Source organism: Zootoca vivipara, chromosome 9, assembly GCF_965207765.1.
Source record: "Zootoca vivipara chromosome 9, rZooViv2.hap1.1, whole genome shotgun sequence".
Taxonomy (NCBI): domain Eukaryota; kingdom Metazoa; phylum Chordata; class Lepidosauria; order Squamata; family Lacertidae; genus Zootoca; species Zootoca vivipara.
In genome coordinates this window covers 41,525,434-41,551,544 of record NC_142592.1, presented here as the reverse complement: position 1 = coordinate 41,551,544, position 26,111 = coordinate 41,525,434, and the positions used below count along the sequence as shown (strand labels likewise).

Here is a 26,111-nt window from a genome sequence, read left to right as displayed (position 1 = left end):
ATATGCTAGGTGCTGATGTTGTGTGGAAATCTTATTACCACTAATCCTATTAGTCTGAACTCCAGATTTCATGTTGAGGGATAATTCCTCTCCCAACCATTTTGTAAACAGTTGAAAACGGCAAACCTTCAGAGGGATTTCAATGTCACCAGTCCCAGCAATGATGATGTCCAGCTGGACCTTCCAGATAGAATGCAGAAGTAGCTGATCATGGAACAGATCACTGGAGGAAATTGATGCAGGAGAGAATCATGGTCTGACTTTAGGGACCATGGTTTCTTTAGTAGCAATGTACCTTAGGACATGGATTCTCAAGCTTTCTACTCCCAGGGCTTACTTGAGATGTCTGAAAATCACTGAGGCCCACAAACTACAACATGGAGCCAAGCAAAATCCAAAATAGTGGCAGGTGGAAGTAAAGTTTGGCATAATCAACTGGCAGTTACTATTACTTTCTACTGATACCTAATCCACTTTTTGAAATTGCTAAATTCTTTGCCTTAGCTTTTTCCTTGTGGCAAGAAGTTCCATAATTCAGCTTTCCTCAAGCTAAGTAAGGACAGTTGCCATGGCGGTATTGTGACTCAGCCACTCCATATTAGGAAGAATTTGCTGATCCAGTGGCTTTAAGTGAAAAGGGTTTTTCCACACTCAACTTGTACCTTATCCCACCAGACTTCAAATGTTCAGTGTCCTTCACCCTTCTCACTGATCCTTTTGCATTCACCTCTTCCTCCTCTAACAGCTCCCCTCTCTTGCCACCTTCCATTCTAATCCCAGGCCAGTGAGGAGGCAAAGGACAGGCTGTGGCACCAACGGCCACCTGAAAGTGGCCCTTGACTCATTGCTGGGTCCCAGCCTAGTTTGAGAAACACACTGCCCAAGGAAATCTGCCTGTTTCAAGCTGCCTCAAACTACTCTAGAAGCTTTACTAGCCATAAATATAATAAAACAGCTTTTTATGCTTGATTGTAATTAGGTAGACTGAGAGCAAGGCAATATTGTGACTCCTGTTGTTGACCAATATAAGCCATACTGTACTTGAACCAAACAGTAGCCATTTGTAAAAGTAGCAAAATAATGTATTTTTCCGACTATAAGATGCTCCCATGTATAAGGTGCCCCCTATTTTTGGGGACTCCAATTTAAGAAAATGGGGGGGAGATGTATCCATGTACAAATTTTTGACATTATTTTGTAGGAGAAAAACCTAGTCTTATACGTGGAAAAATACGGTATGTCCTTTTTTAATGCTTTCATATTATTTACATTTATGGTGGCGTCAGGGTGGTTACATGCAATCGTGCTTTCAGTATTGCCCTGCAAAAGCTTCTGGTTGGACATAATGCAATATAGTGGGCAAAAATGCATAAACATTACATATATTAGAAAACAAACTCACTTAAAAATGCTGGTCAATTTTTATGAGGACTTTTTAATGTGAATGTAGTGAACCAAAGACAAGACTGCAAAAATGAGAAACAGGTTACATGCATATAAAAAGTAGAAATTTAAAACATTTATATTACAACAAGGATTTTCAGTTAATTTCCAGTTTGCTTCTGCCCACTGGAAGAAGAGAGGCCTGCAACTATGAAAATAAAGGTCTTCTCTTGACTTTATAAACCTCTGCTTGCTTGTTTCTATCACAAGCAGCAGGTGATTTTAGACTACTCTGTTCTATTGTTTCTGAAAAGTCTTCAGGACGCGAGTAGGGACACATATGGCTGCAATTCTATACTCATTTTGAAGTAAATTCCACTGACCTCATGAGTCTTACTTCTGAGTAGGCATAGGCTTTCACTGTAAATTATTATTTTAAAAACATTTTTTCCTGCTAAACAGCACTTAAACTGATTTACAGAAAGCAAATAATACAAATTAACAATACATATACATAAAGCCAAATGCATATATAAAACACTAGGTACATACTAATAGCCACATTATAGTTCTGAACACAAAAGTTTGATGGAGAGAGGTTTGCTTGAAAACCTCAGGTGATTTGGCCTGTCGCATCTTTTTGGCAGGAAAATGTCATAACACTTACCATAATGCCACTAGTGGGACCTAAATTCAAGATCTTAATTCCCAAAGGGATGGATTGGACACAAAGGCATTCCCAGCTCTAGAAATTTAGGTTCGCAGACTTTTAGGCATGAGTCTGAGATGAATTTTACAGGCACATTTGAAGCTAGTGTGTCTTCCAAGATTCTAGTGCATTTCAGAATTATATTATCTTCTAGATTATCCTGATTATCTTCTAGATATTAATTTGTATATTCCAACAATGGGTGAATTAAATCTTACTTTCATTCACATTGTGTCATCTTATGTGAACTGAATTGTAATTATAAGAATTGTTTATTGTTTCTGACTGTCAATATGTACTCATTATTGCTTACTTTGGCTCTAGTGCACTCCTACCCAGTGGAGATTGGGGTCCATTGGGATCTGCAGGGTGGAAGGCAAAGAGGCCAATAGTATATAGCAGGGGTCAACAAACTTTTTCAGCAGGGAGCCGGTTCACTGTCCCTCAGACCTTGTGGTGGGCTGGACTATATTTTGGAAAAATAATAATTCCTATAACCCACAAATAACCCAGAGATGCATTTTAAATAAAAGCACACATTCGACTCATGTAAAAACACCAGGCAGGCCCCACAAATAACCCAGAGATGCATTTTAAATAAAAGGACACATTCTACTCATGTAAAAACACGTTGAGTCCCGGACTGTCTGCGGGTCGGATTTAGAAGGCGTTTGCCTACCCATGGTATATAGAGCCAGAGCCTTTGGCAGGCAGGCAGAGGCAGAGCCAGTAATAAGGGAAGGCAACTAATACAGTACTGGTTTCTTTCTGCAGCCTCCTCCCTGCTAAATTCTACACAGGCAACACAGGGACTAAGGAGCAGAAGTATGACAAGCACTGCCACCCCCTGGCCTGGTTGTAAATGAACTAGTCCACTGTTCCAACAACTGGTGTTTAAAGCCAGGTGCATATGGCATTAACTAAATCCAGTCTGTTGAGAAATACTCCTTTGATACACTTTCCTTCCTTGAACAGGAGTTCAGAGAATTCGGCTTCCGGTCCGTCGCGCCGGTGGAATAGGACGCAGGGACTTCGCGCTCTGAAGTCCCTGGCTTTGTGGAGGGGGGGGGGGAGTCCGCAGAGCGAGCGGACTCCCCGAAAAAACACCGGGTAGAGAGTCCCGGTGACTTAGCCGCCCAGCTGTCTGCTCCGGACGCGATTCCTCCGCTGCCCGAGAGCTCCGTAGAGCGATCAAGAGCCAGCGGAGAGGAGTCGCGGGAGCCATTTTTGGGTATCATCTTACCTCCTTGAAGTGAAGCTCCGAGTCCTTAGCCTGCAAGCGGCGGATTCTTCCAAGAAAATAAAAGATTTCTATAAAGTAAGTTAAATCTTTATTTGGACTTTAAAAATATCAATTTTGAAGATAGGAAGAGATTTAAAACAACGGAAGCCGATCTCTTCCAAATGGTCAATCGGGAGGCGCATTAAATATCTTCAAGCCGAAAGGGGAAAAGTTTTTCAGATTGTGGACCCGAGAGAAAGAAAGACTTTTTCAAACCTTCCCAGCCCCCGGTGTCGGTACCACTTGAGGTTCAGCATTAATAAAGAGGAAGGTGCTTTGACAGCTGTCAAACTGCTAAAAGACTAAAGAAAATCGACTTTATTGTTGTGGATTGTATAAACTGATTGAAGATGATTCAGAAGTAATTTAATTGGAACTTTAATTTGATTTGTGATGGTGTTAAAGACAAAGGAGAAGATCAGCCAAGATGGAGCCGACAACGTGATAGAGAGGAATTTTCCAGTACCCTTTGGCCCTTATCTCCTGTCTGCCTGTGGTTAAGTGAAGTATGAAAACAAAGTTTTCTCGAGCCTTCCAGGAGGCTGTGCTGAACTATCTACAAACATGGGAAGATATTTACAAGGAACGGCAATATTTGAATCCAACGGCAACAGAGATTGAGATGCAAGATCAAGATGTAGAGGACAACTTTGATTCTGACTCTATGTGTGAGGAACAACAATTTGATGATAATTTGGAGAGTGATTTGGACCAAAAAAAAATACGTGTTGGATGATGAAAAACAAAGATTTGAACAAGGAGACGAGTCCGATGAGGAGAAGCAAAGTGAAGTCAAGATTGATGGAAATGAGGACCCTGGAGGGACTGAAATGTGGAAAGGTGTTAGTGAGGGAAGGGATAGGCAGGGGGAGGGGGGAACAAAGGCCTGGAAGGGGAAGTGGGAAAGAACTGGTGTGGGTTGAAAACTTTAGTTTAAGGTTTTTTTATTGGCTGGTGAATAACGGTTTCTGAAACCTTGGTTTGTTAAAGGAAATGCTGATCCAATTGGGGGAAAAGACACTGGGAAGGGGGAAGGAGAGTTTTTCAAAAGTTTAGGGTTAGGAGTTTTCTGGAGGGATTAGAAGAATGGTTGAGGAAATATTTTAGAGTTTGTTTTTAATATTTTTTGTGTTTAGAGAGGTGTTTGGGTAGAGAGCTGCCTGTCTCCCTCTCTTTACTCTTTGCACCCAGTGGCAGGGGGTGCTCAGGGGGGGGAGGGGGGTAGAAGGAAACCCAGACACAAAAATGGAACCTTTAGAGTGCTGGGCCCCTCGGGTTATCCTCGTGGCAGGAGGGGACTCGGAGGGGGAGCAGCATGAAGAAGGAGGAGGATTAAGTTAATTTGATAAGAATAAGATTTTGAATTAGAAGAGTAAACCTGCCATAATTATTTAAAGAAGTTAGGGAAACCAGGAGGAAGAGAATTGAGGAAGCCACAAACAAATTGTTAAGAAAATAAGATTTGGGAACTTATATTTTTTCTTTTTCTTTTTTCTTGGTTCTTTTTTGTTTTTTCTTTTTCTATTTGCTGTTTTATTGTTAGGTTGAGAATTAGCTGGGGGGGAAAACCAAACCTCAGAGATCCTCCGCCCCTGTCCTCTCAGTGGCAGGGGGGGTGAGGGGGGAGGAGGGAGGGGGGAGGTCAAACCCAGCTTAAAATGGACCCCTTTGTTTCCCAATGCCCATGGGTACCACTGGTGGCAGAAGTGGTCTTGGGGGTGGAGGGAAAATGAAGGGACAGAGTTTATTTTGTATGTTTTGTTTGTCTTGTTTCTATAGAATTTAATAAAAATTATTTAAAATAAAAAAGGAGTTCAGAGAATTCCAGGGACAAGGAACATTAAGTAATGTGCTTTGGGTGAAGACACTGGCCGCCTCTCTGATGTGTGCAGCAAACACCACTTGAAACAGTGGGGAGAAACTGACCATTTCCTTTTTAAGCCTTGACAACCTTCCTTGGAGGTTTTTAGTTGGATGGCTATCTGCCATGGATGCTTTAGCTGAGATGCTTACATTGCACGGGGTTGGACTAGATGACCCTCGGTTCTCTTCCAACTTTATGATTCTCTGATTCTATGACAATGGGTGGGTGCTATTTTTAAACGAGGTTCAGAGATGTACGGGTGTGTATGGTAGGTGAAAGATCAAACTGTGCGTGTTCGTGTTTTCCTGCAGAGGGTGTGAGGGGATCCCTTTTGGAAGCCTCATTGTTGCTGCTGTTCCTCCTGTGAATGCGCTTGCTCGCCTCCAATTCGGCGAGGTTTGTGACCTCTAAAGACGCCAAGCTCCTCTTTCCGGGGCTGCCCCGCTGGTCCCCTCCGTCGTCCCGGCACCTCTTTGGTCCCCTCATCTTCGACTCCCCCCCCGCCTTCTTCCCACGCAGGTTAAAAAGGGCTCCGCCGCCTCCCTCTGCTGGTTCCCCTGGCGCGCACCCTTCGCTTCAAGGCTCACTTAAGGTCAGAGCCGCAGATGCGCGCCGCGCGCAAAGCAATACCCGCCAGCGCGTGGGGCGGGCCCCCCCTGGGGCGGCCCCCCCATGCTAATAAGAAACTCACCCCTCCGTTGCACGTGCCTGGCGGCCAGCCCCGCCTTTCTGGAGGCCCTGGCCAATCACAGGGCGCAGAACGTGAGGGTGGCGACGCTGGGCTCATGAATAGTAAAAGCGCCTCGGGGGCCCCCGGAGAAGCCGCCGTCCGGAGCGGCGCACGCGCAGTCGTCGCCGTCGGTGTCGAGTGGTGGCGGGTCGGCCCCTCCCTCTCCCTTCGCGGGCGCCCCCTCAGCTGGCCTCGTTCGCCGCCGCCTCTACCACTCGCCCCTCTCAGGGCCTTTACGGGGAGGGTGGGGGTGTCTCGGAAGCCGCCGCCGCTCGCCGACCGCTTGGCTATAGTATGTCCAGCCGTGCCGTGCACCAAGAAGCGGCGGCGGGGACCGCGGGAGCCGCGCAGCAAGAGCGGGGCCTGACGGGCGCCTTCCCCTTGGTGCTGAAGAAGCTGATGGAAAACCCGCCGCGGGACACGCGCCTCGGTGAGAGCGGCGGCGGGAGCGCGGGGGGCTCCGGGGAGGGCGGCAGCTGCGGAGCGAGCCGGAGGGTTGGAGGGGAACGGCGCACGCAGCAGCAGGAGCAGGGCAGAGTCGCATCCATTTTGCGGCGCTCTGGCGCCCCGGTTTGTCCTTCGCCTGCTATGATCCGGGCGGCTTGTTTACGTGCCTGAGATGAGCAGCACCAGCCCCTTCTGCGCACTTACGAGGGAGTAAGCCTCGCTGTGCAAACATGCATCGGGTGGTACTGCAAGGGGTCGTGGCGGAGGAGGCAAAACAACGGCTCCTCCCGCAGCGTTAAGGGGTGGATTTGATCTCCCGTTTCCCCATAACCACAGTAGCAGCACGGCTGCCAAAACTACACACGGAAAGGACTGGGGCTCTCTTCCCTGTGCCGCCCTGTGCCCGATCCAGAGAAACGCTCTGGAGATAACAGATAGGGATTTCATCAGGGCTTCAAGCGAATACTCTACTGTTTGCAAATATTCAAGGTTGAGTCGCGTGGGGGGAAGGGAGGGGGAAGCATTTGAGAAGCATTTGCCCTGTTTGTTTTGATGCTTCGTGGTAATCCACAGATGGAGGTGCTCCTGATTGACGTAAGCATGCATACGTGTTCTGGAACCGCCCTTCCCAAGTGACACACCTGCATGCACATTTCTCCATCAGCATTCCAAGATGGATGTGAATGTAAATCTCGTTTTGTAGATGTGGCAAGGATGGCTGACCTGCATTTGTCTCTTGCAATGTACCTGGTTCCACAACACCTGTCTGAATCTGGATGGATGGTAGATTTTTACTCATGGTCGATAAGAAGAAAATCTACAATGGACAGTTTGCTAACCTCAGTAGTAAATGTTAGCCTTTCTCCAGTTTTGGACGTTCACTGGAGCCCTGTTTTTGTTTTTACAAAGTTCCCTGGTTTGTAGTCTCAGTGATAAAATTCCTTCCCTGTGCAGAAGGTCTGGAGTGCTGTAGATTTGACACTCAAAATAATGGACACCCAAAAGTATGTGACCTTTGTATTGGGTGAAGCATGCAGTATAGCTTTGTTTAAAATCTTATGGGAAAGTGGTTCTTTTATCACTTGAAATACTTCATGCAAACTAGATGCTCCAGCATTCTGCCTGCTGCAGCGCTTCCCTAATTCTTGCCATTGTTTTCTGTTACTGTAATACTGTAAAACTTCTTACATCTACATAGGTTTTCAGAAGTCAACTGATTTCCTAAGTCATTTTTCTTTTCTTAATCATTTCAGTTAAAGCAAAGGAGAAAAACATGAAAACAAGTATCATACATACTATTACAGACTAAATAGGGTAGCATAAGTAGCTGACAACATTTGAGTAGAATTATTAAAATTCTACTTTATGCAAACCCTCTTCTCCCCCTTCACCACCACTTCAGCCAGCCAAACAAGCTTTTTTCATAGGTTGTCCAGAGAGGGGTTGTTTCAGATCTAATGTTTGGGTGTGGACAGTTGCTGTATAAGAGTCCACACACACTGGGTTTTTCCAGTCATCATATTAATTATTATTGCACTTCTGTCCACACCAGTTGGGAAAGTTTGGCAGAAAGTATCCTGGGTTAGTTTGAGAACCACTGTATTATATATCCTAGAGCTGTTCTTCCAGTGTTTCACAATTTCCTGAATGGCCACCACTAATAAAAAAAAAAGATGAGATTCATGTACAGAGCCTGTCTCCATGTCACTAAACATTGACAAATGTTTCTCCCCCTTTTATTGTTTTTGGACTGCAATTCTTTATATTGGGAGTAGGTCCCATTTAATACATTGAGGCTTATTTCTGAGTAAACATGCAAACACACTGTCAAAGAAACACGTTTAAATGCTTTGTCATATGTTGATCACATATAAACTTCTAAAATGTAACATGGCAGTAGTAGCTGGAAAGTTAGAATGTTTATCTTCATGTGATTTACTAACACTATGTGGACATAATGTCTTGTTCCCTTTTAGGATGGTTACACTTTTACTGCTTATCTGCCACATCCTCACTGGTGACTGGATATAAACACATAAAAGGGAAATGTATGTCTCCAAACACGCAGAGGATATGAGTCAGCCAGTTGTGGCTTCTTAGTGCATGTTTACCATAGCATCAAAGAAAGACAAAGTAAACACTCACGTTGGTGAAACTACTTAGAATCCAGCGTTTTAACGGTCTTGCTGTGATTTGAGGGGCCGGAGGTTGGCTGTGAACATAGATGTTTATAGTTATGTGCTGAGTGTGCACACCAACGTTCATTCATGATAGCTTAGTCTCAAAGTCCAGTGTTGCATTTTGTGAATAATTGCTGCCCCCATTTGAAAAGGGATGTTTCTAATCTTGAATGGTTCTGTTCTGGCACCTAGCAAGTGCCTTCTGATAAGTGTATTGGACCTGATATTGTTGAGTAATTGAGTGGTGTATATGTTTTAACCATGATTATAATTCTCCATAAGATTTAAAGCATAGTTTAATTTTACATTTAGATAAAGAGAAGAAGGAAAAACTTGAGGAAGATGAAGCGGCAGCTGCTAGTACAATGGCAGTCTCTGCCTCCCTCATGCCTCCCATCTGGGACAAAACAATTCCTTATGATGGGGAGTCTTTCCACCTGGAGTACATGGATCTGGATGAGTTCCTGTTGGAGAATGGAATCCCTTCCAGTCCTACTCACCTGGATCTGAACCAGAACCCACTGCTGCCTGTGGCTGAGTTGGAAGGAAAAGAACCTGCCAGTGTTTCTGCTGCTACCACCCCACTCTCATCATCTTCCACAGTGGTTTTCCAGCCATCAGAAACTACCACAAGTGCAGGTATGTGTAATACTGCCAATCTGAATATTTCCTAATCACAAAATCAATATGATATATTTGCCTGTTGTGCTTTAATGCTTTTTCATTTAAAGTGGAGGTGGGTGTTTAAAACAGCTGTAGCAAGTCGGCTTAAACTTGTCCGTGTAACTTGCATTGCTTCTGCACTATAGCTCATTAGCGATGCTAGTGCATTGCTTTTACACGACATCAGCTACAGAGGCCCTGGCGAAGTGACTTTTGGGTGCCCTCCCATGAATGAAAGTAACATTAGAACTAGACCTCCATTGCATTAATTGTGCTTCTGGAACCTTTGCACAGAGACATACCCTAATGTTGGGATAGTAGTGTAAGTCTATTCTAAGCTTTACGTGAGCTGTACTTTCAGATAGAGCATGCTCTTTTACAAAGCCTGTATGTGTTTGTGTTTCTTGACACAGCAGGTAGCTTAATAAATGGTTGCTGGGAGATGTATGTGAAGCAGAAAAGGGTACTTCAATTTGTGGGGTGGTCTTCCATTCAAGTTTGCACCACAGAGAGGGAATGTATCTTTTGACTTTCAAAAAGTATACTCCTGGTATTTCATATTCTGCATGACTCTGAAAACATTTAGCATGCAAGATTATGCTCTGTACTATGAGATTAAATTCTAGGATAGAAGTTTTCCAGAAACTTCTGTTGAACCTTTACCTGCAGGCTAGGCAAGTCATCTCTATCCAACATCTGAAAATGTGCAGAGACCCAGTCAGGATTGCTACACCCAACATCTTCTGACCAATAGACATATCTTTTCACAAACTCGAGTTCTCTTCTTCATAGATTACTATCCAGACAGTGAAGAATAGCAAAATGTTATCCTTCACATGACGAAACAGAGCACATTAATACCCTGCATGTCTGGCTATCTGCTTTGGCAGACGTGATATTGAGAGGAATTGTTTTTCTTGAAAGCATGGATTTGTTAGCTGTTTTCATAAACAATTAATCTTATTTGACAGATGAACAAGGTGTGTGTGTGTGTGTATTTCCTAACAGGATTGTCTTTACACTCTTCCTGTAGGTGTTACTGCATATAAGCTAGTGCACAGTTTGTGGCAGTTAACACAAGAAGGCTGCAGATGCTGGCTTCTGGGAATGACCCCATCCATCCCAGATTCAGAACAAATTCTTACTGGATTGTTAATAGGATGTTAATTGGGATTAATAGCCTCCTCTGCACTCACTCATAGGCACACTCATACCTATCTTTTGTATGGGACTCCAATCAGGCTGGGGCAGTCCTGTGGCTTGAAATTAGAAGAAGGAATGTACTTTTTTGTTTTGCTGTCATCTTTCAATTTGCTGCTGTCCAGGTTTCCTTGTATATCTTAGGTGCATTTCCAAAATACCATGGATTGATGTGGGTTTTTTTTTTGGTGAGTTACATTAGCTAGGTGACCTGTTAACTGACCTTAAATTGATTGTATCCCAGCTCCTGCTGCAAGTATCAGGGTGTTTTGGTGGGATGAAATGGGTGCACTAACTCCTGTCACAACAGCACAGCCTTAAGGCTGCTTTATAGTGATTTTCTCCCTGTGGTCTTTTAATTACCCCCCTGTAACTAAGGTCAAGGATCTGTAACTAAAATCACACATTTTCCCTTGCATTCTTCCTTCCTCTCCCATGGGTGTCGCCTTTGTGTCTAGCTTTAGACCAGAAGTCCCTTGGGATGAGGACATGTCATATCCTCCTTTGTAAAGTGCCATGTACATGGGGGGCGTTAAATAAAGGGGGGCTGCTTTTGACCCTTTTGTTTCCTTGTTGCTATTTTCCTCACACTGACTTCCTGCTTCAATTTTTTTTCTTTGCCAGAATCCTCACCAGATAACGAGAGACTGACTCCCAGCCCTGTTGATCCCGAGTGTGTTGAGGTTGATGTGAATTTCAACCCTGACCCTGCTGATTTAGTGCTGTCCAGTGTTCCAGGAGGTGAGCTCTTCAACCCTAGAAAGCATAAGTTTGCTGAAGAGGACCTGAAACCACAACCCATGATTAAAAAAGCCAAGAAAGTCTTTGTCCCGGAAGACCAAAAGGTAACACCTGGTTTTTATCACAGTGTTAGAATGTGAGTTAGAGAATAGTGTTCATGTATAATTTTTTAGAATGAGTTATTGCATAGATGGGAGGTAATAATGAAAAGGTTATTGGGAGCTGGTTTGTTCACTACTGTTCTGGTTCATAGTACTGGAATTTCCTACAGCCCCCCCCCCCCCTTGGTAAATCAGCTGACCCCTTTTGACCCATTGTATTGAATGTTTGGTACAGAGGTATGAGCAATGTGAAAATGCCTTCATCCTTCTCTAGCAACTACCGTGTGTGTGTGTGTGTGTGTGTGTGTGTGTGTTAACATACACATAAACATGTTATTTGCAGATACATTTTTTAAAGGTCATCAGCATTTGGTCAGGCATATTTCTATACAGTGGTACCTTGGTTTACAACCATAATCCATTCTGGAGGTCCGGTTGTAAACCAAAGCAGGTTGTAATCCAAGGCGCACTTTAACAAATGGGGCCTCCACCCCAAAATGGGTTGTAATCTAAATACACTAAAGGGACACACACTTCTGGGTTTGACATGATTGTAATCCAAAACAGTTGTAATCCAAAGTGGTTCCAAACCAAGGTACCACTATATTTCAACAGAAGTATAGTATCCTGATCAAATGAAGTAATAGAATTACTCTATTTTGCCTTGGTCAGACGATATCTTGAGTACTGTTTCCAGTTCTGGGTGCTACAATTTAAGAAGGATATTGACAAGCTAGAACTTAAGCAGAGGAGGGCAACTAAGATGATCAGGGGTATGGAAACCAAGCCTTACAAGGAATGGTTGAGGGAACTGGATATGTTTAGCCTGGATAAAGAGGAAACATGAGAAAAGATATGACAGCTATCTTCAGATATCTTAAGGGCTGTCATATGGATGATGGAGCAAGTTTGTTTTCTCCTGCTCTGGAGGGTAGGACCCAAACCAAAGGATTCAAGTTACAAGAAAGGAGATTTCAACTAAACAGCAGGAAGAACTTTCTGACAGTAAGAGCTGTTTGACAGTGGAACAGACTCCCTCAGAAGTTGGTGGACTGTTCTTCCTTGGAGGTTTTTAAGCAGAGGTTAGATGGCCATCTGTCAGGGATGTTTTAGTTGAGATTCCTGCATTGCAGGGGGTTGGACTAGATGACCTCTGGGTACCTTCCAACTCTACAGTAATATGATTCTATGATCTAATAAAGCAAAATTATCATATTTTTCCATCTATAGGATGCCACCATGTATAAGACGCCCCCTAATTTTTGACATTAATTTTTTAGTGGAAAAACCTAGTCTTATACACAGAAAAATACAGTATGTCCCACTAAATCCTGTTATATAAGTAAACCCAGCTGTTGAAGTGGATGGTAACCACTGGAGCTGTTTTAAGATGTGTTCTGTCTGTTGCTCAGGACTGATCAATCTAATAGATTGTTTCCTGTGCCAGATTTCTGAGTAGTCCCCACATATGAGACACAGCAATTATTCTGGAAGTTACTAGGGCATAGATAACTCTTGCTAGGCTGGGTTGCATAGCTGGTCATAAGAAGAGGCCATATAATAGGTACTTATTGGCTTTTTGATACCTGAAGTATTTCACTATTGAACTGATTTTTTCCCCTCTAGGATGAAAAATATTGGACTAGGCGGAAGAAGAATAATGTGGCAGCCAAACGATCTCGTGATGCTCGTCGCCTGAAAGAGAACCAGATCACAGTCCGAGCTGCCTTTCTGGAGAAGGAGAATACAGCTCTGAGGACCGAGGTGGCAGAGCTGCGAAAGGAAATGGGAAAATGCAAGAACATTGTCTCTAAATATGAGAGCAGATATGGACCCTTGTAAGCAAACCCTTTTCCCTTACTTTGCTCACTCTGTTTCAATAGAGACTGATGTTTGTAGTTCGGTTGTTCTGTAACCCTGAACAGGATTCACTTCTGCTGACACAACTTGGTCAGGAGCTTTCTGATCTTTGTGTTGCAATATGCCAATTTTTAATATTTTTTAAAAAACAAATTTAACACATTTTAAGAACTTGGTGTTGCTAATCAAATAACACTAATTTGATGACTTGAGGAATAAATCTGTCTATGTCGCTAGACTGGCAGGGTATTTTACTGTTGTCATGTCTGGAATGGAAGGCAAATGGTTCAAAAGTATTTTCCTTTAAAACAAATCATACAATGTGGAAGGAATCATGCTGAAGTAATTGCTCCCTTTTCCAAGTTATACATATTAAATAATATGATGTGCAGGACTGATAGTTTTCTCTTACTTTGAGAACAAGTATGAATCTTCTTTTCAGTTCTGGGCCTTTTGATTCTATTGGGCAGAAATGTGGCTTTGGCTTCAATCCTAACCGTGACTACTCAGAAGTAAGTCCTGTTGAACGCAGTGGGACTTACAAATAAGTGGGGTTTCGATTGCAACCTTATCAGCTGTGTACCTGTCCAAACAACACTGCTGTGGGTGTATTACTTCTGGACAAAATTTTATAAATTCCTTTGCATATTGTAAAATGGAAGCATTTCCTCTTAATTGATTTGGAATTTTTTACTTTCATTTAAGCAATTTGTCTCCAAATCACTTACATTAGTTTTTTTAAACTAATATGAGTGGCTGTTGAGAAAATAACCAGATTCACTTAAATTACAGGTTCAATTCATTATAGTAAATTCCTCCACTTAATTCTTCAAAGGAGTATATTCTTATTCTTCAAAGGAGTATATTCTTATTCTTATTAAAAATATTACAATATTTGTGACCTACAGTTGTAGGATAATATTAGTCCTGAAAGAGCTTGCTTTAGACCAGGCATCCCCAAACTGTGCCCCCCACAAGATGTTTTGGCCTACAACTCCCTTGATCCCTAGCTAACAGGACCAGTGGTCAGGGAAGATGGGAATTGTAGTCCAAAACTTCTGCAGGGCCGAAGTTTGGGGATGCCTGCTTTAGACCCATTAAAGTGATGCTTTGCTACATTGTTGGTTCTGACCTCCTGGCCAATATAAGAGGTGGGTGGGGCACATTACCTTGCTGCAAGCTATTTAATTTATTCATTCTTTTGGGTTGCCTTGCATATGGTTTCCCTGACAGCTGCATGCCTTGTGTCTCAAGCATATTTTAGTGCTTATCTTGAAAAGAACACACAAGGCTTTCCCCATAGCTGCTAATAATAACCTCCTCCAGCTAAAGCAGCATACATTGGTGTAATACTAGAGACCTTCTTCAAGGCCATTGGTTGCAAGGATACATAAGAATATCAGTAATACAGAAGTAAATGGGTACCTTGAATTTTACCAGAGCCAGTTCAGGTGCACACATCCCCTTGTAGCAAAAATTTTCAGCATGTAATATACTTTCTTAATGATCAAGGAGATAAAAATGCCTGAATGCTGAACTAGCTTTCAGGCAGAATGAAGGGTTTTCTTAAAGGCATTGTGTGGTACATTGCTGCTGTTTTAGGACAATATAATCTAGATGTGCTGCAGCCAGTGCCCACCCACCCACTTTTTAAAGGGAGGTCACGTTAGTGGTGTTAAAAAACACCAGGTATTGGGTATGGATCAACAGTTCGACAAGCTCTACCATGGCTCATTGATAGAAATGGGAAGCAGTTTAATTTTGTGCAGTTAAAATAAATTTCGTAGGATTGTTGTTCCCTTTCGTGATACCTTAGACTCAGCGGAGTGGTTTTTACTGTCAGTGCTAGTGTAATGCTCCCCAAGTAGTCTGTTTCCTTTATAATGGGGAATTGGTAACATCCCTGAGAGTGAATGTAAAAATATGCTGTTTTATAAATAGTCATATTCTTGCTTTGCTTTGTTTAAAGTGACTTATCCGATTCCGAGTGATGCAACTTTAAAGACTCTTAAAATCACAAAGAAACTAAAAACTACACATGAAACCACCTGCCATCAGAATGAATAGTGAAAGATGTGAGGTGTTCCACAACTGATGATGACCCTGCTTGCCTGCAAGTACCTCCCTCTGAACTACCCAAGGGCTGAGCATGATGAAAAGACCAAGGTCTCTAAGGATACATTTCTTGTTGTACTGCTATTTTTCCTTGTACCCACAACATGCAGTACAGTTATTAACTCTTTTCAATGACACTTGGTGCTCGTGTCCTTGAGTTCAGTTTGAATAATTAGTGGTGATCCTTTATTGGGAGGAAGGGGCAAGTATTAAGGGAATATAACTATAAATATTCAAGATTTCCTTCTGTGTTTCTTTTTCATATCTGTTCTTTGCTTTAGAATGGATATCAATATTGCAGCTAAATTCTGTTAATCTATTGTATCTTGTACTATTGGAACAGAAACAGCATATATATGTGGAAAACAGATTAAAAATAAATATGTTTTGGTGCAATATTCAACCAACATATCAATTAAAATAGAAGTAATGGGAAATAACACGTACCCCAAGATGCACTATATCTTAACAAATGCTAGCACATTAGATGCACCTTATTTTCTCGGCTGATTAAAGCTGACACTCACTTTCTGAAATTAGCACTTTTTCTTCAGCTTGCTGATTCTGACAATAGAATGATTGTGATGGCATGCTGATGCATTTTCACAATCTACTTGTAATAATTCTAAGAGATTTCTATTTCCTTACTTTCATAAACATAGATGTGTAATGAAGAGGGAGTATAATAAAAGGACAGGTTGCGAAAGTAGGGTAAGTCAGTTACTCATTTTATCTGCTGTTGCCTATCTTCTAGAAGATGCAAGTTCAACATGTACAGTAGTTTACTTTCTCTTGCTGAATAAATTGCCCCAAGTCTCTTATCAAAATTAGTGTGGCCTTCTGATTGCCCCAACTGAATAATGCCGCAATAATTGCTGATTTTCATTTCTTCTACCTGGTCCTGTACGTGTTAGAAATAAAATAAGCAACGTTTATGCTGTTTTCCCCTACTATTTTTCCCTTAAATATTTCTGAATTTCACTTGAGTGCCTGTACATAGTATGATGAGCATTGGACTCATAAATCTGAAGCATCAGACATCGCACAGTTGGAATATCCTATCAGATACATGCCTATGTGGTAGCAGAACCTGTTGTATAGACCCTAGGGACAGCACAGTGGCTTGTGGAAATAGGGTATTTCAATTCTGTAGAAGTTACACCCTGAACGTGATCTACAATCTACATGAAATGTGTCAAGAATAGATATATTGCAAAACTGGATAAAACCCACACCCATTTGTCATAGGACTAATGACTGGGTTAGCAGGCTTCCATCAGTTGATTAGGAAAGCATAGCACAGAGGTTGCCAACCTTTTAAGGCTTGTGGGCACATTTGGAATTTTGGACAAGTGCACCATCCCTTCTGGCCACTTCCCTCAGCCAGATCAGCCTCCCCACAGAAAGAAGAATTAATCTGGGCCTTGAAAAGGACATGGAGCTAAAAGAGAAAGTGGAAAGAAGCATCATTCTTCCAATCTCCTCATTCAGCTCTATGCGTTCCCCCCTTGCCAGCTCATCAAAAGGGCAGGAAGTAAGAGGGGCTTATTTGGCCTGGCAGAACCATGAGAAGACCTCAAGGGCACTATTGTGCCTGCAGTTCAATGCTGACAATATTTTTATAACATTATACTGTTTCAAAATTCATAAACAGAAAACATATAATATGTGCATGGAGTCACAAATTAATAAGAATCAAAAAATGTTCCATGTTCATGGATTATTTCTTTGGTATGGGAGGTAGATAATATATCATTAGCATAACCAGGTCTTCCACCTTCATCTTGGTAACCAATTTATAGTGATAACAGTAGAGAATAATGTTCTTAATTTGCACTAACGTTTAACATTAATTTGTCCAAAGAAATAGTGCAGGATGCCTGCTGTAAGTATGCATACACTTCTACATACTGCTATTTAATTATATAATGGAATGACCAGAGTGTGATCTGTAGGATTACAGACCTTGAGGGGAACAGTAATCTCTTTATGGATACCCAGTTACTATCAACATGCCACTGAAGATTCAAGGGTTAACAACTTTTAATTTTTTAATAAATATTGTAGAGAAGAAAGAAAATCTTCAAAAGCAAATAATCCATATAATAGAGAATTTTGTTATGGTAATCTTAATGTACATGATCATCCCCTTGAGAGAGATTGAAATAGAATATCCCCTCTAACTGAATTTCATCCATAGATTAAATTAATTGAATAAATAATTTGTATTTAAATAATAATTTAGAAGTTGATCTTCCTTTTCTTAAAGATTTCATTTCATTGTACAGGCTTAGCATAGGCATTTAACCTCTGTTTATTGGTTTTTAATCATTATTTAATAGTCATGTGAGATTTCTACTTTGCAACTAGAGCAATGATTTAGGTTTAAGGCATAATTTGTGGTTCTTTGTGATCAATCTCTGTGCAGGTTTCATGTGGAATTTTGGTGGAGTTTCCCCTTATTCATTACTTTTGTATCATTCATTCAGGAAGTAATGGAGGCATATACTTAGTGCTGTGGGTACTGAAGCCTTTATAAGTTTTTATATTAAACCTATGATATTAATCTTGGTTGCTGTTTTGTATAACTATTAAATTCCCAATGTCTTTGCGGGTGGGTTTTTAAAAAATATATTCATTGGCACTTTCCCTTTCTGTGCTGTGCTGTGCTGTATTGTGCCGAATAACCAAGTATTCTAGATGTAGAGCTTGCTTCTAGTACTCCCTAGTGGGCCGTCCTTCTGTCAGGTATCAATATAACAGGTGCAGTTAAAGAGAACCAGCAGCTAAAGCTTACAGAGATACTGTAAAATTGTTAAGAGCAAATATATTTTGAGTAGTTAAGACATACTAGAATCTCTATGGTGTTGTTTTTTACAGAATTCCTAAACACCTCTGGGCCATAAGCATCGAGTTCAATTTTTTTTCTACCCCCACCCCAAAAACACAGAAAACCCACAGAAATTGGGGATGTTTTAACACAGATTCTCATGTTGAGGCTGATTCACCCAATAAAGGCAGCTATACAAAACTGAATTGTTTCAACTTCTAGAGTAACAGAAATCTTACAAATCTGAACCTTTGCTAAGGAAAAAAAAGGTGCATTATCGATCTTTTTGTATATGCACCTCTGCTTTCCTGGAAAAAATTGTAAAGAGTTCACTAGTATTCATATACCTTTCAGCTAAATAGCTACTTCATGTATTTCATGTGTGCACCCTTTTAGATCTGCCTTTTTAAATGCTCACCTAAATGTTGTGAGTGTGATAACCATGTGTTTGCAAACATACATAATACAGACTCACTTAAAATATAATTTTATATCCTGCGTACATATAATAATAATTAGAATAATTTTATTATTTATACCCCACCCATCTAGCTGGGTTGCCCCCAAAAGTCTCCCATCCAAATAATTGATCAGGTTGACACCTGCTTGGCTTCACCTGCAATGCTGGAGCCTCAGGCATCTACGGGCACAACTCCAGGCAGCCTTGATTAACTGCACCTCACTATGGAGCACACGGTCTGTGACAGATCTGAGGTTTGCCTCTGTGCAATGTGCATAGCAGCGCTAATGCTGGCAAATTGAAAATTCTTAACTGATTACTGTCCCTTTTTCAGTTTGAAAACCAGTTACAGAGAGAAGACAGGTGTGACCTGTATAGAGCAGTGAGATTTGTTTGGAAGAAGCTTTATCTTGTTCAAGCATGCTCTTTAAAAACAAACAAAATAAAAAAACTGTTTCGCAAGTTTGCAGCCAAAGCCAGGTGTGCATGTGGCCAGGGGCGGAGGAAGGGGGTGAGGGGGAGCGGTTCACCCCAGGTGTCTTCGCTGAGGGGGGTGACATTCGGTGTGCCGCCCACCCGTGACTCCCAATCCTACCCTTTGCCGGTGGCATTCCCCCCTTCTTCTTCCTTTGTTTTGACAACTTGGGAGAGGCTTGGGAGTTGCAATGGGCAGCACACTGAATGTCACCCCCCTCAGTGAAGACACCTGGGGCTCCCTCCGCCCCCAGCTGCAGGGTGCATTCACCTAGCGTGCACCTGGGAGGGCACCCTCTGCGCCCCGCCCCCTCGGGAGCACGCCCACCCTGGTTAGCGCGGGCATATGCTCCGCCACTGTGTGTGACACTGATAGGATGGCAACTACAACAATGCACACACAGTTTTCCGCTTTAAAAAAACACTTTTGTCCTTTTTTCATTAACGAAATAAGGCAAGGCTGATTTCTGAGCCAGCATTGAATTCACTGGTATGCAGATCTCATTAAGCTGAGAAGCAGGGAAGAATTCACTGGATGGTATGCAACTACGTTTTACTCAAAGTAGATCCATGGAAACTAATGAACCTGACTTAAATTAGGTCCAGTAATTTCAATGGGTGTAGTCTGAATAAAACCCTCTCTTTTCCCCCTGTGGCTCCAAAACATACTCTATATATTACATCTGCTTTTCTCAGATTTGCCACAGAAACTATAAAAATACTTAAGTGAATGGCAACTACATTCCCTCACAATGGCAATGCCTGGTATGTCCCCCACCTTGCTAAACAACTTTCTTATGAAAACAACACAAGTTTATGCTCTCCTGGGCTGAATGGTGCCAAGCAAGGAAGATTTAACATTGTAAGAGACAAGGCATTGCTGAGTTCAAAGTCATTCTCATTGTGAACTTTAGATACTACAGTAATTCTCTTCATTTGAGTTAATTTATAATGAGAATTGCTTTTGATGTGAAAGCTTGTCAACTTGATTATATTTCTGGTGAACTTGTACTATCTAATTATAATGAAAAGAATGTGAGGCTGAGGAGGGAATGTAATAATTCTGTTTTTCAGACTCTTAATAATATATCTCCCCCCCCCATAACCTCCCACTGCTCCATTAATGCACATGGTTCTTACTTGTGGTTCCTAGTAGTGCTTTCTTGTGAACTTTATCTGAATTAATCAGCAAGGCAGCCTCCTAATACAAAACTGAGGCTGAGGTGTTCTTTGTATTGTTTTGCTGAACTAGGATAACAATTACTGGTAACTTGTGCTTTGAAGCATCAGTTGGCAAGGTGTTAAGTTGGGTCCAGAATAGCAGAAGTGTAGTGTTTTTCCATTTGTGTCTGAAACACGGTAATAACATGATTATTGGAATACTGTATTTTGTACAACAAAATATGTAAATACACTTTAATATTAATCTCAGTCCTCATGGAGTAATAAGTGCTTTCATTGTAACCTCTGCAAATTAAGATATTTTAATGTAGCATGGTTTGAGGATTTTGTTTCTTAGAAAATGCAGAAATCAAGCAAAATTTAATTATTGTAGAGCTTTGGTTTGTGATACTTTCTGTTTACAAAATGTTTAATAAACCACAAAAAGCAGAGACACTGAGAATTGGCATGGGAGGTATTTCTGTGGTCACTGAGTTTATTCATAATCATACTCAGCTGGTTTTATTTGGAGGCAAGCCTATCTTGCCAGCTAGCAGTATCTTCATGCATTAATTCCTGTTGGCAAAAAGCACATGATGATTTCAGAAATGCAAACTACTCTGAATGTTGTGTTCATATGTGCTCTTTGCACCAGTCTGGTGTGAATTGTCATTCAGCACACTATACATTAGGTTTATGGTAGTTTAGCCATAAAAAACTGGTAGATGAATTTGGAAATAGTTTTTTTGTCAGTATTCTACATTGGGATCTGGTGCATGCAACGTACTTCCCTTAGCGTTTCTCCAGCTTAGTGACACTATTTCTGCTGTTAAAACTCCATTATCATTGGCATGGAAAACTTTATCTCGGGTCAGCAAACTTTTTCAGCAGGGGGCCGGACCACTGTCCCTCAGACCTTGTGGGGGGGCGCACTATATTTGGGGGGGGGGGATGAACGAATTCCTATGCCCCATAAATAACCCAGAGATGCATTTTAAATAAAAGGACACATTCTATTCATGTAAAAACATGCTGATTCCCGGACCTTCCGTGGGCCGGATTTAGAAGGTGATTGGGCCGCATCTGGCCCCCGGGCCTTAGTTTGGGGCTCCCTGCTTTATCTGCTTATAAAATAGCTGGATACGGTGTTCCTTTAAAAATATGTTCTCAGATAATCCTGCAGCGTAGCTATGTTATTTTTCCATAATTAGATTAACTACTCAGGAGTTTCATTGTCTTTAGTCCCTTCTGTTCATTTGGAGCAGCAGGTAAGTGTTTAGCTCCATTTGTCATTAAACGGGGAAATGTGACTGCAATATAAAATGCGACCTTTTTTGGTCAAAACTACTCTTTATTTTTGCTGTATAACATTTGCATTTCTCTTTGATGCGTTCCAGTATGTACTGAGTGAATGTAAAAATGTCTCTATCCCTACCCCCCCCCATACGCAAATGAATAAGACTATCGAAAGGACTTAAAAATGATAATCCTGGTAAGAAAAAAAACACATGTTCATACTCAAAGCCTACCTGGTATTCATTTTTATGACACTTTCTAAATGATAGAATTAAGCATATGAGCTCTTTGATTGTGGAAGCCTGAGCTGGATTGTCTGGGTATGTTAAAGTCTCTCTGCTAAGTGTCTTTTTAAAAAGAATGGTTTTGTTTTAAAAATGTAAAGTTTTGACTGTATTGAAATGTTGGATTTCTCCCCTCTTAAAAATAAATAAAGTGTATATTCTACTAAGTTCAAGGTATAGTCACTGCAGTATATTGTTTGCAAACTGTCACCAGAACATAAAGAAGTAGTGCAGAGCCTTCAGCTGTGTCTGATGTCTGTCTGAGTTGGTGTCAATAATCACTTGCAGAAGTCAGGCTGTACTCTTGCTTCCTATATTTACAAGCTTGCCCAGGCCATGAATGAACACAAAAGTTTATTTTATTTATATTTATTTCTCCTCAAGTTTTTACCTTGTGAGTGTATCAGAAATACAGGAATACCTCAGAGATATTCCAGATCACTGTATTAAAACAAATATCACAATAAAGGGAGTCAAACTTCTTTCTTTTCTTTCCCAGTGCATATAAAAGTGTTGTTTTGTAATGTAGTCTATTAAGGCAGGAGGCTGCAGGAGTGAGAGGGGAAAACCCGGCTCCAGCCCTAGTCCCCACCACTCCAGCGCCCAGAAGAGAAGCAGCAGCAGCCGCCCAGCTTGCCACAACTACAGCCAATATCTGTGGAGCACAATAAAGCTGAACAGGGTTGCTTCTCCTGAGAAAGAAAAGCAAGTGCTATGTACTGCGCTTCTTAAAATGTGTGTGGGCAGTAGGAAGCAGGACATCGCATCCTGAGTAATCCCTCCTGAAGCACTTAACACTCCTAATGTTTATGGAAACACTACCTATTTCACAAATGGTCTCCCACAGGCTATTGTTGAAAATCTTGAAACAAAAGGCAAAAAAATTATCTGTTCCCTTATACAGTACTAGAACCGCCTTAAAAGGGGAGTGGGGATGGAACCTCTTGTGGGAATTAAAACTTCATATGCTGTGAAGAATCTATGGATGGAAGATCTATTGTGGAAGCACCACGAATCAATAGTAAATTAATATTACTATTAATATTATTAATATTAAAGTGGTTAAACCACTGAGCCTAGGGCTTGCTGATCAGAAGGTCGGCGGTTCGAATCCCTGCGACGGGGTGAGCTCCCGTTGCTTGGTCCCAGCTCCTGCCAACCTAGCAGTTCGAAAGCACGTCAAAATGCAAGTAGATAAATAGGTACCGCTACAGCGGGAAGGTAAACGGCGTTTCCATGTGCTGCTCTGGTTTGCCAGAAGTGGCTTTGTCATGCTGGCCACATGACCTGGAAGCTATACGCCGGCTCCCTCGGCCAATAATGCGAGATGAGCGCGCAACCCCAGAGTCGGTCACGACTGGACCTAATGGTCAGGGGTCCCTTTACCTTTACCTTTATGCTGTGAAGAATCTATGGATGGAAGATCTATTGTGGAAGCACCACGAATCAATAGTAAATTAGTATTCTTAAGCACCAGAAAGGGTTGCTTAAAAAAGTACTAAAAGCTTTCCCTAGAGCATAAGTACCGAAGTTAGATGCCAATCATGCAAGTCAAATTACATCCTATGCAGATGGAAAGAGAGAACATTAAATTGCCTACTGGAGCTAGTCATGCCACATGTCACTTACTGCTTCCTTAGCAATGAAGTCAGTTTCCAGTAGGGTAAGAACAGGGGTCAGCAAACTTTTTCACCAGGGGGCCAGTCCACTGTCCCGCAGACCTTGTGGGGGACCAGACTATATTGGGGTGTGTGTGTGAATGAATTCCTATGCCCCACAAATAACCCAGAGATAAATTTTAAATAAAAGGACACATTCTACTCATGTAAAAACATGCTTATTCCTGGACCGTCCGTAGGCTGGATTTAGAAGGCGATTGGGCCGGATCTGACTCCCAGGCCTTAGTTTGCCTACCCATGGGTAAGAAGATGTGGCAATCATGAACAAAGAGACAAAAAAATCCCCCACTTGCTAGCTTGAACAGAGTTTGCACAACATGATACCTAGACTGCCCCCCCCCCATTGCAGAATACCTGCCTCTTGCCCTCTGAATGCTGATGGGCAGTAGGAGTTTTGTGGTAGTGTTTGGCATTAGGATAGCAACTATTGATCACAAATGTTCTAGGATTTTTGTTTTTGACAAATGGGGTTTGGATATGGAGGTGGAAGAAAGACAAGAAAAGTTCAAACTTGGCTATCTTCATGCAACTTGAGCTAAATATGGCTTTTAAATGACAGTGTAGAAATCTTTGGGACTTGGGGGGGGGGAGAAAAAGTTCCTAGTTTTTTGAGGCAGTGCTATGCCTCAAAAAACTAGAATTACTAAAAATTATTCACTAAAAAAACTGGTGATATCCAAGGTTGGTCAAACTCTTGAGTGGATAAATTGAAATCCTTGGAATTACGTCCATTGATTTTGATGACTTGCACATCATCCACAAGAACTGGGTTAGACTGTCTCCTTTCCGACAACAGAGAGTGCTAAATGTTTCAAAAGGGACCTTTGCGGAAATGGGGCTATCTTGGGTCAGATTTAAAAATGCTTTTTTCAAAGAATTGAAGGTGGTTTGAAAGATAGATTGCTGCCTGTTGTGTTGTGTGGGTGGGTGGGTGGGTGGGTGGGTGGGTGGGTGGGTGTGCGCGCGCGCGCATGTGTGGATAGACACACACTATCCTCCTTTTGCCTCTGCTTAAATGGGTTTTTCAGGATTTTGTATTGGTTGCAAAAACCTGCTTGATAAGAGGCAAAAATGGACTCAATGAAATATCTTTCTTAGAAACAATTTCTACAACCACTTCCAGCTTTTAAACTATTGTCTTTCTCCAACCTCCACTTTCTTTCATCTGACATTTGGTTGTAATGAGACACCATGGTGATACATTTCAGCTCTTCACAGTTGTCCCCTTGCAACTGAAGGAGCTATCTTCTACATCAACCCCAGTCATACCACTGGCCCTTCCTCCAAACCAAATTTGTTGTTGTTGTTTAGTCGTTTAGTCGTGTCCGACTCTTCGTGACCCCATGGACCATAGCACGCCAGGCACTCCTGTCTTGCACTGCCTCCCGCAGTTTGGTCAAACTCATGTTCGTAGCTTCGAGAACACTGTCCAACCATCTTGTCCTCTGTCGTCCCCTTCTCCTAGTGCCCTCAATCTTTCCCAACATCAGGGTCTTTTCCAAGGATTCTTCTCTTCTCATGAGGTGGCCAAAGTATTGGAGCCTCAGCTTCACGATCTGTCCTTCCAGGGAGCACTCAGGGCTGATTTCCTTAAGAATGGATAGGTTTGATCTTCTAGCAGTCCATGGGACTCTCAAGAGTCTCCTCCAGCACCATAATTCAAAAGCATCAATTCTTCGACGATCAGCCTTCTTTATGGTCCAGCTCTCACTTCCATACATCACTACTGGGAAAACCATAGCTTTAACTATACGGACCTTTGTCGGCAAAGTGATGTCTCTGCTTTTTAAGATGCTGTCTAGGTTTGTCATTGCTTTTCTCCCAAGAAGCAGGCGTCTTTTAATTTCGTGACTGCTGTCACCATCTGCAGTGATCAAGGAGCCCAAGAAAGTAAAATCTCTCACTGCCTCCATTTCTTCCCCTTCTATTTGCCAGGAGGTGATGGGACCAGTGGCCATGATCTTGGTTTTTTTGATGTTGAGCTTCAGACCATATTTTGCGCTCTCCTCTTTCACCCTCATTAAAAGGTTCTTTAATTCCTCCTCGCTTTCTGCCATCAAGGTTGTGTCATCTGCATATCTGAGGTTGTTGATATTTCTTCCGGCAATCTTAATTCCGGCTTGGGATTCATCTAGTCCAGCCTTTCGCATGATGAATTCTGCATATAAGTTAAATAAGCAGGGAGACAATATACAACCTTGTCGTACTCCTTTCCCAATTTTGAACCAATCAGTTGTTCCATATCCAGTTCTAACTGTAGCTTCTTGTCCCACATAGAGATTTCTCAGGAGACAGATGAGGTGATCAGGCACTCCCATTTCTTTAAGAACTTGCCATAGTTTGCTGTGGTCGACACAGTCAAAGGCTTTTGCATAGTCAATGAAGCAGAAGTAGACGTTTTTCTGGAACTCTCTAGCTTTCTCCATAATCCAGCGCATGTTTGCTATTTGGTCTCTGGTTCCTCTGCCCTTTCGAAATCCAGCTTGCACTTCTGGGAGTTCTCGGTCCACATACTGCCTAAGCCTGCCTTGTAGAATTTTAAGCATAACCTTGCTAGCGTGTGAAATGAGCGCAATTGTGCGGTAGTTAGAGCATTCTTTGGCACTGCCCTTCTTTGGAATTGGGATGTAGACTGATCTTTTCCAATCCTCT

The 26,111-nt window shown here is 41.9% G+C and overlaps 1 protein-coding gene across 2 annotated transcripts in view; it reads left to right on the top strand.

Annotated features, from left to right (window-relative positions):
- Positions 1-21,947, top strand: part of TEF (TEF transcription factor, PAR bZIP family member) — a 29,499-nt gene extending 7,552 nt beyond the window's left edge. Inside the window, exons 1-5 of one of the 2 annotated variants that reach the window (XM_035127523.3) lie at positions 6,086-6,398; positions 8,908-9,234; positions 11,083-11,303; positions 12,927-13,138; positions 15,130-17,923. In XM_035127523.3, the coding sequence (XP_034983414.1) occupies positions 6,263-6,398; positions 8,908-9,234; positions 11,083-11,303; positions 12,927-13,138; positions 15,130-15,151 (918 nt within the window). In that variant the 5' untranslated portion in view covers positions 6,086-6,262 and the 3' untranslated portion in view covers positions 15,152-17,923. Of the gene's footprint in view, positions 1-6,085; positions 6,399-8,907; positions 9,235-11,082; positions 11,304-12,926; positions 13,139-15,129 lie in introns of those variants that run through there. The other variant, XM_035127525.3, reaches the window with a different exon arrangement.
- The last annotated feature ends 4,164 nt before the right edge of the window (positions 21,948-26,111 follow it).